The sequence below is a fragment of the Octodon degus genome, unplaced genomic scaffold (genome assembly GCF_000260255.1).
Source record: "Octodon degus isolate 3935 unplaced genomic scaffold, OctDeg1.0 scaffold00285, whole genome shotgun sequence".
In the NCBI taxonomy this organism is placed as follows: Eukaryota; Metazoa; Chordata; class Mammalia; order Rodentia; family Octodontidae; genus Octodon; species Octodon degus.
In genome coordinates, this window is record NW_004524861.1 from 1580562 (window position 1) to 1596271 (window position 15710).

At 36.8% G+C, this 15710-nt stretch overlaps 1 protein-coding gene across 2 annotated transcripts in view; it reads right to left on the reverse strand.

Moving 5' to 3' along the window:
• Parg (poly(ADP-ribose) glycohydrolase) overlaps window positions 1-15710 on the reverse strand; it is a 124562-nt gene that overhangs the window by 51478 nt on the left and 57374 nt on the right. For both annotated transcript variants that reach the window (XM_004646971.3, XM_023707240.1), the window contains exons 9-10: window positions 15364-15521; window positions 2625-2704 (exon numbers count right to left, since the gene is read on the reverse strand). In XM_004646971.3, the coding sequence (XP_004647028.1) occupies window positions 2625-2704; window positions 15364-15521 (238 nt within the window). The remainder of the gene's footprint in view (window positions 1-2624; window positions 2705-15363; window positions 15522-15710) is intronic.

Sequence of the window (15710 nt, forward strand, 5' to 3'; positions counted from 1 at the left end):
CGAGAGGTGAAGAATGATTAAACATGATGGTGTTGAGGCCGTAAAAGCCTAAGAGCATTTCTTTGCTTCCAGTCAAACAACTCAATAATCATATGGAACAGCTGTACTGGAAAACAAACTTCTGTTAACATGGGTTTTAAAATATTCCAGAGATCTAACTTTTAAGACAAATAAACAGCATACTGAAAACTCACAAGAGGTGAAATCATCCAAATACTAGTGAAATAATTCTTCAACAGGAAACGAAGGTCTATCTGATCATTCAGATTTAGCAGAAAAGAATGAACATTAAATGCCCTTCAAATACACTAAGAGGCCAAAAGAAATTCATAAACACTTGCTGAGAAAGAGAAAAGGCAGAAGTACTTGTTCCTTAGGTGTAATTAGTAGATGCTTTTGAGAATGAGTATTAGCTTTTCTCATTAAGTGGCAACTTTTACTTTAAAATAGGGTATTTTGGTTAATTAAGTATCTTCTTAATAAAAAATCACAATATATACTTTATGTGGATCACTGATTGTTAAATGTTAACTACAAGATACTTTTATCTAAAACTACATTAAAAATAATTCAGAAGGTTCTTTAAAATCTTTCAATCTTGAGATCTTCATCCTGAATATATAACTAGATGTTTAATGACACTGAGAAGAAGTTGGTTCTGATGGAATTTTTTTCTATCAATTCCAAAATTGTGAGCGTTTCCCACTGCATATTAAGTTTCTTAACAGAATATAGGTTTTTATAATGGATAAAAGTTTCTCCAAGATGGGTATCTGCTGCTGCTGCCACCTAGCGGCTCTGCCAAGGGAGACTCTAAAGTCAAATGGGGCAGTCAAATGTTTACTACATTCTACAACAAAACAAATAAACAAGCAAATAAAAAACCCCTAAATTACCATGAATAGTGAAAAAGCCAGAAAATAAAATATCTGGTTACAATTTATTTCTTCAATCTAACTCCCAAGACTTATGATGGCATATATATTTCTAGTTGAGAAAAACAATCTGCAAGGTTTTCCCTCAAATTACTTGAAATACTACACCTCAGAAAGATAAATTACCTTTCAGAGAAGAAATATGATTTGATTTTCAGGACAGAAAAGTAAACTCAGATTTTTATCAATCCTATTGAAATTCAGACAAGAATGTAGCCATCTCTCTAACAAATCATAAATTTGAATTTGATTTTATTTCAAAATCCAAAATAACCCTTTCATTTTCCTTAATATTTCATTCCAAACAACTCAGAAACCAAAAATTCAGTAAGCTATGAAAGAGTTAGTTTTTCTCCTTAAATGTGAACATCCTGATAGCTAATTTTGAAAAACCTGAACGGTGTCCCAAAACATTCCATTCAGTAGGGAAAAATGTAATGCTTACTGTGACAGGATTAAATCAGTATGAAAAAAATGACCTTAGAATGAGTCTAAGATGTGGTTTATGATAATACAAGCTGATAACTAGGATAGAAAAGAACTCATTTCACATGAACAGAATTGATTTAACTGATTATAAATGGAAATTTTTAAGATGTCCTAGTTTCCATGATTACAATTTGTAGGAAAGTTTACCTGTGACCGATAATCCTGATATGTCAGTTTGATTGGATTAAGAAATGCATAAAGTATCTTTTGTGTCTGCCTGAGTGGGTCACTGAGCTGTGACCTTGGGTACTATGGTACATTTGGTCCTGGTCTCTCTCTGGCACTATTCTCCTTCTCTGCTTATTGGTAGCCATTAAGTATCTTTGGTCTGTCCTACTCTTCTACCTTGATGCTTTTGCCCTCAAATTTGATTCAGCTAGCTTTAGTCTGAATCCTTTGAAATCAAAAGCTCAAATTGCAGGTACTAGGTACTGTGTCTTAGCAATCGAAATCTGATCCATACATTATGTGTTGATAATAATGAAAATATTAAGCATATATTTTGTTTTGTATTTGCAACTACCCTATGAAACCATTGTTTTATTGTATAGATGAGAAAAATGAAGCACTGAGGTATTAAGAAACTTGGTGCTAGTCACTGAGCTTGACATGAGTGAGCTATGGTCAGTGAGCTTGAGATAAGAGTGGTAATAGCAGTCTATTCTCAGTTTCTTATTGCCAGAGCATGTGTTGAACATTCACTACCTGTGCCCCAGGGCAACCATTAGGTGCCAGGAAAGCCAGATGGTTAAGGCACAACACAGGAAGGCACATGCAAATGGTATAAGCCAGTTTTAGTACAAAGAGCTTTGGAGGAACATAAACAAGTAGAAAGCCAGTGAATTACATAGCCCATACTATAAATGGACAAATAAACTGCTTCTTGTTATTCTTTCTTTAAATAAAGAGCATTTAAAATGTGTCTTCTGGTCAATATACTTTCTTTTGAAAACAATTTACTGGCTTTACACATAAAAAGCTTCTGATGTATATATTTCATTTGAGTCTGATTTTCAAATTAAAAAAATTCACATGCATTCATAGTACATGTTTGTGTACACAGATAACATACACAAAAAATTTAGATAATAACATTATTGTTTAAATATAGTTTGGACAGAAGTACTTGAAATGTTTCTCCCACAACACTTTAACTGTTCTTATCAGCAAGGAAAATTACACTAAAAATTTAAAGTTTACTTTTCTCTGTGACTCTTCGAAAGTAGCAGAAGAGTGTTTTAAGCTTTTCTGGTTTCCTTGATGAACGTCCTTCAAACAATCTGAAAGAGACCACAAACAAAGATGATGGAGGATGACTTTATAATGCTTTAAAGACTCATAAAACAGTAAATTTACATTGCTGCTATTCAATAAAAGTTCTTTCTGTGACAGAGAACTGGAAGGCTGCTTTGGGTTTGCCCTGAAGAAGTTGTGAAAGTCCTCTTTCCTAAGTGTCTTTACAAGATATGCTAAGAAATTTGGTGAATGCTGCTGCTGAGAGTTAGCCAATGAAAAGGCAGTTCTGTAAAAAACATTACGGTGTGTCCTCATTCACTTTAATTCACCACATCCATAGGACTTCTAGAGCATCTTCAAAGTAAAACTGACCATGAAAGACAAACATTTTGAATCAGTTCAGAATCTTCAGGCAGTCATGACAGCACAACCAAAAACTCAACTCAAGAAAGAAGACTTCCAGAACTGCTTCAGAAAATGGCAAGAACAATGAGATAAGTGTTCAAAATGGGTGGGGAGTATTTTGAAGGAGATTAAATACAATGTATCTTTTACTATAGTATAATTAAAAAATTTAAACATTACCCATAATTTTTAATCAAATCTCACACAGTGAAGCTGGAATCCCCAATATGGCTGTATTTGGAGATAGCACCTGTGAAGGAATGGTAAAGGCTAAATGGGGCTGCAAGAGTACAGTCCTAATCCTACAGGATTGGGGTCTTTCTAGAGACACCAGAGCACTTTCTATTCGGTGAAAGAGAAGGTAATAGTCAAGATTGGAAAAATATTTTCATCTGGACTTGAATCACTCAGCACCTTCATCTGGGATGTCTACTTTCCAGATCTGTGAAAAAGTAAATTTCTGTTGTGTAAGCCGACCAGTCTGTGGCATTTTGTTATGGCAGATCTTGTGCTTAGAAAACTTAATACTGCCATATGTTACCCAGTTTCCAGCAACCTGGATTTGCATGACTTAATCTGGTTTTCTTTGAAATTACATGGCATTGTTACTGGTAACACATAATTCAATTTATCCTGAGGAAAGAAAAGCAGGGCTTTTAGAAACATATGACCTGAGTAAGTAGTTCACTAAAAGATTTCTCACACAAAAGCCTGCTCTGCGGGCATAAGATCTGGCTTTCCAAGGTCACTTAAAAATCACAGGAAAATTCAGTGGCTATAAATGATGAGCATTTTTTGCCTCTAGTCACATACTCTGACTTTTAAATTCAGAAACCCTTCAAGTAAAAGTCTACCTTAATAAGTGCTGAAATGGGTAACATTTTTCATGATTAGAAGACCAAGCTTATGTAACTATGCAGAGAAAGAGAAGTTAATTTCATGAGAAAATCCTATTGAGCTACTGAAATGAATTAGGAAAAGGAAAGGAAATGCAGATTTCAAATGATCCTATTTACAATGATCTGAAGCTGGTATTCAAGGTCAACTTCAGGAAAAGCAACTTATAAATAGTTATTTCCCTCTATGAACACAAATGTTAGGTAGTATCTACACCTAATTTAAATCTAATCTGTTTTAAAGATTTTAAGAATGATTGCATGGTATTTTTTACTCAAATAATTTATCTAAAATATTTGAATACACATACTCTTAAAATCCAGCTTCCAGCTTAAAAAAATAAGGTTCTTTGAGAGTGCAGGTTTCAGCTTGATTTTGCTACAATATGTCGGAGAACAGAACATGTTTAAATCAAAATGATAGTCAAAATGAAGAACCTGTTTGGCAGTTTAATTAAACCTCCTACACCAATAAATATGATTTACTAAATGATACCTTGGGCCCCATTGCAAAATCCCTCTCTAGGCTTCCTACTTTGAAGAGGGAAGCAGTTTGACTATAACAAGCAACTGCCACCTCCTTCTAGAGATGAAGTAATACACTATACAATTCCATTAGGGGGAAAAGAACTTTTGCTGAGAGTGGAGAAAATGGCTCCTGCCCTTAAGGAGTAATTCCCCAAAAATACAAACAGCAAAAGTATCCCCAGCTTCTATATGTGGTCATCTATTTATAAGGTTACACAAAAGTCCACATATTTCATAACCATGATGTCAAATTATTAACCTGAGGAGCCTCTTGAGGGTAGAGATTTACTATCCTAGTGATAAGAAGTTTCCCAGAAGATTATATACCTGTTATTATTGCTAGAAATGTGAATCAATGTTTATTTTGCAAGTCCAAATCTAAAAGGTACAAATTAAGCAAAATCTCAAAGCATTTCGTTTATTCATTGTTTCAAGCCTTATTTAAAATCACTGCGTAACTATCTCTGTGACAGTTTCAGGATGGGGGTATGGGTCTGGGGTGGAATGGAGACATACTGAAGCAAGACTGAAGCAAGTTTAAAATTTTTGTGAAAATCTCAGACTTGACTTTTAGGTCATTTTATTGTGCTATGTATAGCCACATAAATAAAAAAAAAGGATAGGCCTGTTATGGCAACAAGTGAAAATAACAGAAATATACAGGTAGTAAAGCATGAATGAAAGCCAGTACAAGAATGATGTACATACAACGTGAGGGATAGGGCAAGGGAGAAGGAAGAAAGATGGTAGAGGGAAGGCAAAGAGGCTGAATGAATTGGTGTGGAGACAAGGAAGGATATGAGACACAAACTCTGAGACACTGAGAGGCAAAGATAGATTCATAATAACCAACCAACATCTAATTTTTTAAAACTTCCCAATGGTTTTCTAAGTCTTGATATGTATACTTGGAGACATATTTTTTTGAGTCAGCACCACATATGTATACAGGTATATGAACAGCATGCATTTACATATAGCATGTATATAAAGAGACACATATAGCTTTGATGAGCTATGAGGTAAGAAGTAATAACCTTTGTGCATATAGGGAAGACATTTTAGCACTTCACTAGATGATAATTAGAGATTATCTTTTAAAAATTTTTAAAAAAGCATCTGTCTGTCTGTCTGTCTATTTATTTATTTGGTACAGGGTCTCACTAGGCAGTTCAGACTCGTAGTAAGACTCATAGTGATTCTCTTGTCTCAGCCTCCGCAGTGCTAAGATTACGGCATGCCCCACCACACCTGTAATTGTGGCTGACACGGTGTGCCTGGGTTTCCAGAGCCAGCAGGGCATGCACTTAAACCTCAGAGCTATCTCCCCAGCCCCTAGAGATTATTTAAACAAGCAAACAGAAAGAGCTGGTCAGGCCACCTCACTTTGTTCTAAACAAAACAGCTGCATTTTCAAGGGAAGAAGTCAATCAAGGGTCAGATACATATTAACTAGTGCTTTTCTTTCCTTACTTATAAAAAAAATATAGTTTAATAAAACCTCGAATGGAATACTGTTAACATTACTGAAATTGAATTCTACACACACCCATACACAAGCCCCCATGGCATTTTAAGTTACAAATTCACCCATTAGTATACAGTAAATCAAGCCTGAAGCACTTCAACTACTCGTTTAAAATATATAATCTAGGACTGAGCCAGAAAGTCACTGCTGGCTCCTTTGTGAGGCTCTCAGCCATATGGCCCTAGCAACATTTCCAAACCAGGCAAGAAGCAGATGTCAGAGCCTCTTGGGCTGACCACTGCTGAGACCCACAATTTATCTCTGACTCTAGTTTCCATGCAATCTCAGAAGCATCAATGCTAATCACATTGGAAGCCTTTATATGCACATTGAGGCCCTGAGAGGCAAGCAGGGGAAAAGGTCAGGCATATTTAACATAACTAGGCAGGTCTGGAAGAACACAACAATAAATAAAAAGGGAGACTTATTCAATTTATTGACGTCAGCCTCCTACCACATACTCTTACCATTTTTCTTATTCAATCAACTGGATAGTCATACCTCATCTGAGATTAAGCATTCACGTACTCCAAACCTCCAGAAACAATTATCATAAACACAAACTAAAGAAAAAGTAAACATAAAGATAACAAAGTGCTATACAAGCAGCCTACCAAATGGCATAACAGGTTAGGTACCTGACCTTTCAGAAGCCACAAGGAACAGGGGAACTCTGGGCTGCGTTTCATTTCTTGAGCACTCTCAGAGCCTTCTGCTCTTGAAAGGCATCGAAAAGCCTGACAGCACAAAGTTACAAAGCTGATCAGGATGAAGTACGGGCAGTGACAAAAATGTCTAGAGTGCAGAAAACAGTTCCAGTTCTCCCTGAACCTTATTACTATAGAAATTTTCCTACCTAGAGTCTTCCATCAAAGGCATCAAAGTGAGTCAGCAATAGGCAACATCAATGACTATGTAGTCATCACTCTGTTAGTGGGGGTTCATTAAAACACACCTTCTTCTAGCAAGAGACAAAGTACACACATGCTGGCCCTGTAACTGTGCAGCTCATCACATGCCAACTCCATTTAATGAATTTTCAATGTTTGGGCATTCAGTTTGCCTGGAAGACAAGAGTACATCTGGCTTCACATTTTCAACAGACTGAATTAAACTCTTATTTGGGGAAATACTATTTACTGCAGTTGCTATTTACTGGACTTAGAAAAATGGCTTCAGTTTAACTAATAGATGAAAATGCTCCATAAGGATTGTTCTAATTTTTGACTAGTTATGAGGTAAGCAGTATTAACCTGCTTCAAAGAGAAATTGCAGTGCAGTCGCTATGGACATAGCTCTACAAGCAGACTCAGTCCTCTGTGTTGACTTGACAAAATACCCTACCCTCTCTAAACCTCTATTTTCCCATCTGAAAAACAGTAATATCATCTAAACAATATCAAATTCACAAGCTTGATGTGAGGACTGAGCAAAAAGTAATTCAGCACTGATTAGAATACAGTCAATACTTAATAAAATGGGCTACTGTTATTCAGATATATTCATGCAAAAAATTTCAGATATGCTAAGTCAGCTGAGTTACTTGGGCTAAATTAAGATATTACACACCATCCAACAAAAAAAAATCAACATGCATTTATACAAAGTGCTTGCATTATTCTAAATCTATATTCCTTTCGTTAAGAAAAATGGCCCAGCCTTGTTCGCCATTAAGCCTAACATGCTGACACTCAGAGCCAAATGGCTTAAGGATAAATGAGGATACAGAACGACCAAGACAAATTTGCCATTACCAAGAGGCCCAAAGTCCCTCTGTCAAAATATGTCTAGTCATGATAATGCAGATCAGATTCTAAATATCCTTCCAAGAGCTCTTACAGACTAAAAGCCCAGTAATATCTGCAATTATTTTTAAGTTATACTATATTTGTTCAATTTTATAATTGTAAGTTTAAAAAAAAAAACAAACCTGACTAATCTCAAGGACAGTCAAAAAAGTAGTTTAGTTGAAAGATGTTTTAAAATTAAAATACAGTATGTCAAAAAAAAAAAAAATGCACACTTCAGGAAAACAAAAACAGTATTTTTTTTTTTCAACAGAGGGTGTTACCTTCATATGGGGGACCCTAGAGAAAGTCGTATATTGCAGAAAGTTCACTATGCTGCCAGCCCTTAGAGAAGAAATTGAAAATGTGTGTGTAGCAATCTCAATGACCAAGGTTATCCAAGCAGCAGCAGTTTGATGTGCTAACAAATGTCCGAAAGCTCATGGCTAGCACTTTGAGCACCTCTTGTAACTGGAGAGGTCAAAGGTAACCTGTATTAATCTCAGAATATCTCAATAAATTTAGTTTTGAAATATTTATACAAGTTTTTCTTTTCCTGAAGTGTGTATATATTTTTTTTGGTGGACTCTGAATATTATTACAAGTAATGTAAATTCTGGTAATTGGTAGTAGGGAATCTGAAATCACTGAAGCCCAGCCTTTGCAATACTTGTGCCCAGGCCATCCTATTCTTGTGGGTTTTGACTGGTGAGAAAAGTCTGTCTGTGGATACTGTGGTACTCCATCATCAGAAGACTCTGGATTTTGCTTTATATGCAGTGAAGTTAGGGTACAATACAGGCAATGGCAATCATCTATGGAGGTACAATTTGGTAGGAAACTACCTATAGATTAGCTTTTTGAAAAAGGCTAAAAAATTGGTGTGAGGGCTGGTGAGATAGCTCAGCAGACTAAGTGCCTGTTTTGGCAAGTGCAGGGACCAGGGTTTGATCCATGGTCCTGCATATCATGCTGGCCCCACCTCAGAGGCACGCTGAGCAGCAACCAAGTCCGGGTGTGGTAGTGCATGCCTGTAATCCCAGCACTGGGGAAACTGAAAATAGGAGGATCACTACAAGTTCAAGCTGCATAGTAGAACCCAATATCAAACAGATAAAATGGGGGAAAAAACTGGTGTGATTTCACTCTCAAATATCAAACTACAAAAATAATCCACTCTTATTAACGTTTCCCACTCAATTTCCTATGAGTGACGTGTTTATCTTAACCAAGTTTCTTCTAAATATAAAACATACACAATTTAAATAATTTGAAAACTTTAGAAGGGTTAAATGTGTTTACCTCACCACTTAACAGTATGTGATACTCTGATTACTCTAGTTTTAGTCTGAGTGTCTACGCTTATGCACCCATGTATGTGGCTGCAAATACAGAGGAACGCTAACAGATACAGATATCTTACCAAAATTGCGATCAGTCAGTGAACAACTATTTCTTGTTAAAACACTTGATTTTAATGCCACCCAGCCCTCTTCTTCCTTTTTTGCCCATCCCCTCATGTTATTTTTCTTTTCTTTTTTGTGGTACTGGGGATTGAACTCAGGACCCTGAGCTTGCCAGGCAGATGCTTATTCTACTGAGCTATCTCCCTGGTCCTCCCTCATGTTATTGATGGACGTGTATAGTTGTAATTATCCATATATAACTTTATGCTTTTCTGAGGAAAAGACTACATACATTCAAGCAAGAATTAGCAGTAAAAGTATCTATGAAGAACTTAAGTACTGAAACCTTCATAGTTAAAATTAAATGTCTGTCGTCTGGCATTTGCTTTATAATATTCTAGCTGGTTTTTAAAAAAGAAGTGTTTGGCAGGTAAGAAAAAACAAAAAAAATATTGGTAAATATCAAGGCTGGTTGATTTAAAATGGGCTCACTACATGGTTCTAATTTCTAAGCATGTTTGAATATGACCTTAATGAAGTATTTTAAAGTGACTTAGAGGTACGATTCCTGTTTTATTCTGAGGCAGTTAGGCACTTAAAAGTAGTGTTTGCTAAAAACTGTTGACTCTTCCCTTGGTCCCACAGGTGCCTAATATGTAATTAAAAGCAGGATAAAGCTTGACCTCCACTTCATAAAACTAAGACATATGCCTTCTCAGCTCTGTATAGAGTCATGTTAGTCCTTTAGGGAACATCTGCTTGAAAGTTGGCAATACAAGGCTTATTAGACCCTCACTGACAGTCTATCTCAACATCCTTCACAAATGAGAATACCAGGATAAAAGAATTACAGGGTTGTTCAGCTACACCCAGCAATCTCCACTGTCCTACACCTGTGATCACCTTGGACTTCAGCAGAGGCTCACATGACTAAGCCTGCTGTAAGCAGTGACAATCTGGCCCACCTTTTCAGGCCCTATGCCCCCTTCAATTTCTCAAGGCTGTCTGTTGCTTATTTTCCCTTATTAGGGAATTGGCTTGATCTCCAACTGTCAGTGTTGTGTTCCCTCTTATGTTCTCTTACTTTTACTAAAGTTTTTCCTGTAAACTTGTGCTGAGCACCTTAGTTTTCACTTCTACAATCAATGAAACAAGAAACTGCACTAGCTAGTGATCCTATGTAGTGTCATGTAAGAGCTCATCACAGTGTACATGCCAGCTGGTCCCTCTTTCTCCAGGGACTCTGGATGGCCAGTGAGATACAAACTCCAAAGCACTGTTAACTAGAACTATTTCTCACCAAAAGCAAAAAGCCAAACACATAATCCTAGAGCCACTGGGATTGTCTTCAGAACTACAGTTGGAAATTATACAATTTATAATTTCCACTCTGGCAAATTATAAATTTATATATCAGCACTCTGGTAGATTTTAGACCTAATTAAATACTTATAAATTAAACAGAAAGGCTACTTATTCTCTGGAGATCCCTCATTATAAAATGTAACTGATAACTCTCCACACAAACAGGCAATTATACTTGTATAAAATTAAATCTTCACGTCTTCACTTACAGCCATTTCTTTTTTTTTATTAAAAGAGAACTTGCGAGAGCAGCACAGCTTTAATTTCTAGCAGGTCTACTTTTACAGTAGAAAAAATGTTAATTTTGTCTAATAAGCAAAAAACTTGTATTTTATAGTTTTAATACAACTGTAATCACAGATAACAATGTAGTTCTTTGTTTTCTCTTGATTTTAGCCCACATACTAAAGAAATCAAAGGTACAATCTATAAATGTATATATGGCTTGAAAATCAAGCACCTCATAACTCCTAAAATCAACAGAGCATGGGGCCGGAGTGATAGCTCAGTGGAATAAATGCTTGCCTGGCAAGCACAAGGTCCCAAGTTTGATACCTGGGACCAAGTTTGATACCTGGGACCACCAAAAAAAGAAAAAAAGAAAAAGAAAAAAGAGCAGACTGTGGACAGGGTCTAAGTTTTAACACTCTGCCATTAGCCATGTCTGTTGACTGTGAAGACGCCATTTAATTTCTCAAATATTCACCACAAAATTTATTTTCAATCATTAAGTACTAAAGGCCTATAAAGCATGAGATTTGGTGATAACAACTCTGAACAGGACAAAAAAGTAACCTAATCACATTGAAAGGAGAAGCAACGGTAACAAAGTAGGGCAGGTGACATTGTAGGAAAAGCAAAAGATACTAAAGGCATAAATCTGATTGCACAAATCTAGAAGCACCTGAAATGCTTCTTCAGCCTTATCTGTCACTGTTGGCACTAAACACTCTTCCAAAGGTTTTCACTCCTCTGTCCCTACCCAAACCCTTTGATCATGCTCTCCCAGCCATCAGCCTGTCTTTCCTGGTACACTCATGTGCTCTCTCCAGGCAGCACTCATATTACAATCAAAATAAGCCTCTGTATGTGGAAATCTGAATCATGTGCATGAGGCTCCATTTACTGTCAAATCATTGCTTTCAGACGGTCTACCTGGCCCTACTAGGCATGGCTCTGTCTGGCTCCCACCTACTTCTCTAGTCTATCCCCTCTCCATGTCATACTGGTCTTGTAGCCCATGGGCAAATCAAGCTCTTCTCTGCCCAGGGGCTCTGATTATACTGCCTTTTCCTCCTCACTGGTAAGAACTCCTCTAGCCCATTCATAGTTAGTTTAAGCTGTATTCTCAAGGAGGATTTCCTTTACTAAATCCTACCTGACAAGAGTGCCATTGCAATGGGCACCTGACCTCTGTAGAACAGAGGTGTCACAGAATCCACAGGAGTAGCAGAGCTATCATGGCAGGATCAGATGCCAGGAAAAGGGATTCATAAACTGTGTTTTAAGGCAGGATAGAAAAGCCCTGTGGAGAGAAAGCCCCCAGACAGCTGTGAAGTTAAAACATAAGACACTTCAGTATAGAAATAAGAACTCTAAGAACCTAGCTTGTCCTTTTTCTCTGTATCCCCACAGCTCTTAATACATAGTTGAGAACATATAATTTCTTGACTGTATATTTGAACCAAAGTAAATATCAAGATATTATTTTTAAAAACAAATTTAGCTATTAGATTTGGAAAAATGTGCTCCTCACAACTAGTTCTTATACAACTAAAGGGGCATGTTTTAAGTTGAATATTGTCCTGTCTGGCAAAATTTGGAGAAACTGCCTTACACCAAATATTATTTTTCCTTGTTTGCAGTCCTCTCTCCATAATACTGATGACAAAGAGTACTTGTAAATAACAAGCTGTTGTTAATAGTTCAATGTTTGAGAGCCCTTAAATAAATAACTTAAAAAATTGAGTCTGAGAATACTTCTACATCCAAATCATTTACTTTTATTTATTAAAAGGAAACAAGGCTACCCCCCATTGAATATTTTTTTTTTTTTAAAAAAAAAGCACCAAGTGTCTGCAATGTCTCAGTTTTAGATTTTCAAATGAAAATTTTATACTGAGCATAACCAATGAACTGTCTAATTTTTCTCACCTCGAGAAAGTAGCATCCTGTAATTTTAAAAGCCTAAAACCAGCACCCATGTAACTGACAATCTACAATCTTGGAGAGAATGTTGAATACATTTCCCCACTGCTGCACTGAGATGTCAGAGTTGCCCCTATACAAGTTGTATCAGAAACAATGACAGCAATGGGCACACCTGCCACTCAGAGCTGAGTCTCTAAAAAAAATAAAAAATAAAAAAAAAATTCAGGGATCCTTGGAAAAAACAGGTCTGGTGTATGTTAAACCTAAGAAGAGCCTAGAACAGTAATGGCAAGCCTTCTAGAGCTTTCAATGATACAACAGCCTGCTCTGGCATGTGTGCCACAGGTTCACCACCATTGGCTTAGACACTTTTGTAATTCCAGAAAGGAAGAAAATGCTAAAAAAGAAAAAAAAAATGTTGGAAGCTTGATAAAAGAACACAGGAACCAACCTGAAGGAGCTTTCCTGGTCAAAGCCAGAACACTTTGAGCAGTAAAATGAATAATGGTAGGATTCCATTTTAATTTGTGTAATAAAGACATATGAATCTATTTAGCATTAAAAATGGAGGCTAAGGGACAGATCTTCCTTAGACCTGCAATTAATAAATGTAGAAGAAGAAAACAAAATCATACTGGGCAACCAATACTGTAACACATACAGACAAGATCCACCAGAGGATGGTAAAATGAGTGGGGGAAATGTGAAGCAAAACAAGTGTACAAAATTTTATTTCTTCTAAGACAGAGAAGAATGGTATCTTTATAGTGGAAAAGCCCAGCAGACACATTGTAGCACCTGACCACCAGGACCAGGATGAGTCAGGACTAACGTGCTGCACTGAGGACACAGATCCTTTCTGTGGTATCTTTGCCAAAAATGCATGACCCCATTCCAATTGTGAAAGAAATCAACCAGACCCACATTTGAGAACACTGTACAAAATAACAAAGTAAAAGTCATTAAAAGTGTCAAAGTTGGGCCGGCCAGATAGCTCAGTGGACTACAGCGCCTGCTTAGGCAGGGCACAGCGGCTGGGATTTGATCCCTAGTGTGTCATGCTGACCTGCCCCCAGGGGAAGCTGAGCCAGCGACTGAGACTGGGCATTGTGGCATGTGCCTATAATCCCAGCATTTGGGAGGCTGAACACAGGCGGATCACTGTGAGTCCAGTCTACATAGTGAGACCCTGTAGACCCTGTCCTAAATACATTAAAAAAAAAATTGTCAAAGTCATAAAGAAAAGAAAAAGCCTCAGGAACAGATTTGAGGACATAGATCCTGGCATAGACAATAGGATAGCAAAAAAACTGGTACAATTCAAATAAAGTTGGTTGGTTTAGTTTAGAATACTAAACCAGAGTTAACTTCTTCATTTTGATTATAGCATTTTACCATGGTTATAAAACATGTTACCATAAGTAACTAGATGAGTTGTATACAGAAAGTCTTGGTACTATTTTTTGTAACTTTTAAGTCTAAAATTATTTCAAAATAAGGTTTTTAAAGATACTACATTATAAAGGCAATTAAAATAAGTGTCTTTACTGCACATTTTACTGTAAACATGAAACAGTATGGAAAACACAAGTGGCTTGTTTGCTCCTCCTGTCCGGCACACTGCCTCAGAGACAGTGGGTGAAGCTAGATGGCAGAGAGGTGACACACAACCTTCTGGGAGACAGCAGCACATATTATGGTAACTTCTATTCCCAGATACCATAAAGATAATTCTCAAGTAAAGAAAGAAACAAATATGAGTTGAGACATAAGGAATTGGAGAACAGGCGGGACAAACAATGTTTATTTGCCAAGAGGATTTCTTAAGAATGTTTTTGTGTAGATGATGAAAAAGACTTCGTTTGGGAAAATGGCTCAATACCTTCTCAATGTATTAACTGAGTCAAATAATCTGAGTATTCCTTAGGCTTCCTCTCAAAAATCTTATATTAATAAATCAGTCTCATCTATTACAATATCAGTCACTTTTCACCTATATTTTTCAAGCCTTGTGATTACACACTCTCACTTCATAAGAGTTTTGTAGAAATGAGTTTTACTTGCATTTTTTTTAAAGTCCTAGAGCTTGAACCCAGAGCCTTCACACTAAGCCCCTTAAACTCCCCCTTCCCCCATTTTTAAGACAAGGCCTTGATAAACTGCTCAGGCTGGGCTCATATTTGTGATCTTCCTGCCTCACTGTCATATGGTGCTGGGGTTACAGGTATTCATCACCACACTTGGCACTTTTACCCTCACTTTAACCTTCTCTCAGCATACAAGGAATATGGTGTATGAAAAATATTCAATGAATATCTAAACAGGCAAGTGGAATCCATAGCACTCTGAGCAGAACAACCTGGGGGAATGGAAAGAACACGAGCACTGGAATAATGGATAGGAACTCTCAGTTCTGTGAATTAGTGCTGCCTGGATACCAAGCAAATGCTTCAACTCTGTGAACTTTAACTACATTGCCTGTAAAATAGTAAAAACATCACTTAACTTATAGAATTATAAAGATGACATCGGCTAATTATACACGAAATGCTTAGCCCATGGCACATTATTAGAACAGTATCAGTTCCTTTTTCTTTTCTCTTTTTTGCTGTGCAACAGTATTCTCTGAAAACATACCGATTGAAGTTAATGTCAGGGTAACAAGAATATTCTGATTTCATCTTAGCATTCCGCCGAGGAAATGTGCAGAAGAACGCATTAGCTAAAAGACTGGCGATCTGCTCCTGGGACATTGTGATGGAATGATTCATCTTCTGCTTCAGAAGCGGTATTGGCTGATGGAGGAAAGAGAAATACAGACAACAGCAATAATTAGTTTAGCAATTTTGAAAGCAGAAGTCTTAAATTACATTTGCTAAATTAATGCAGGAATAATTTTGAGCCACTCTTGAATCTTTAAATCAGCAATATTGTTAAAGTCAAGAGCTGCTTATCAGGGTGGGCTGGAAAAGGGTACGTGGTTG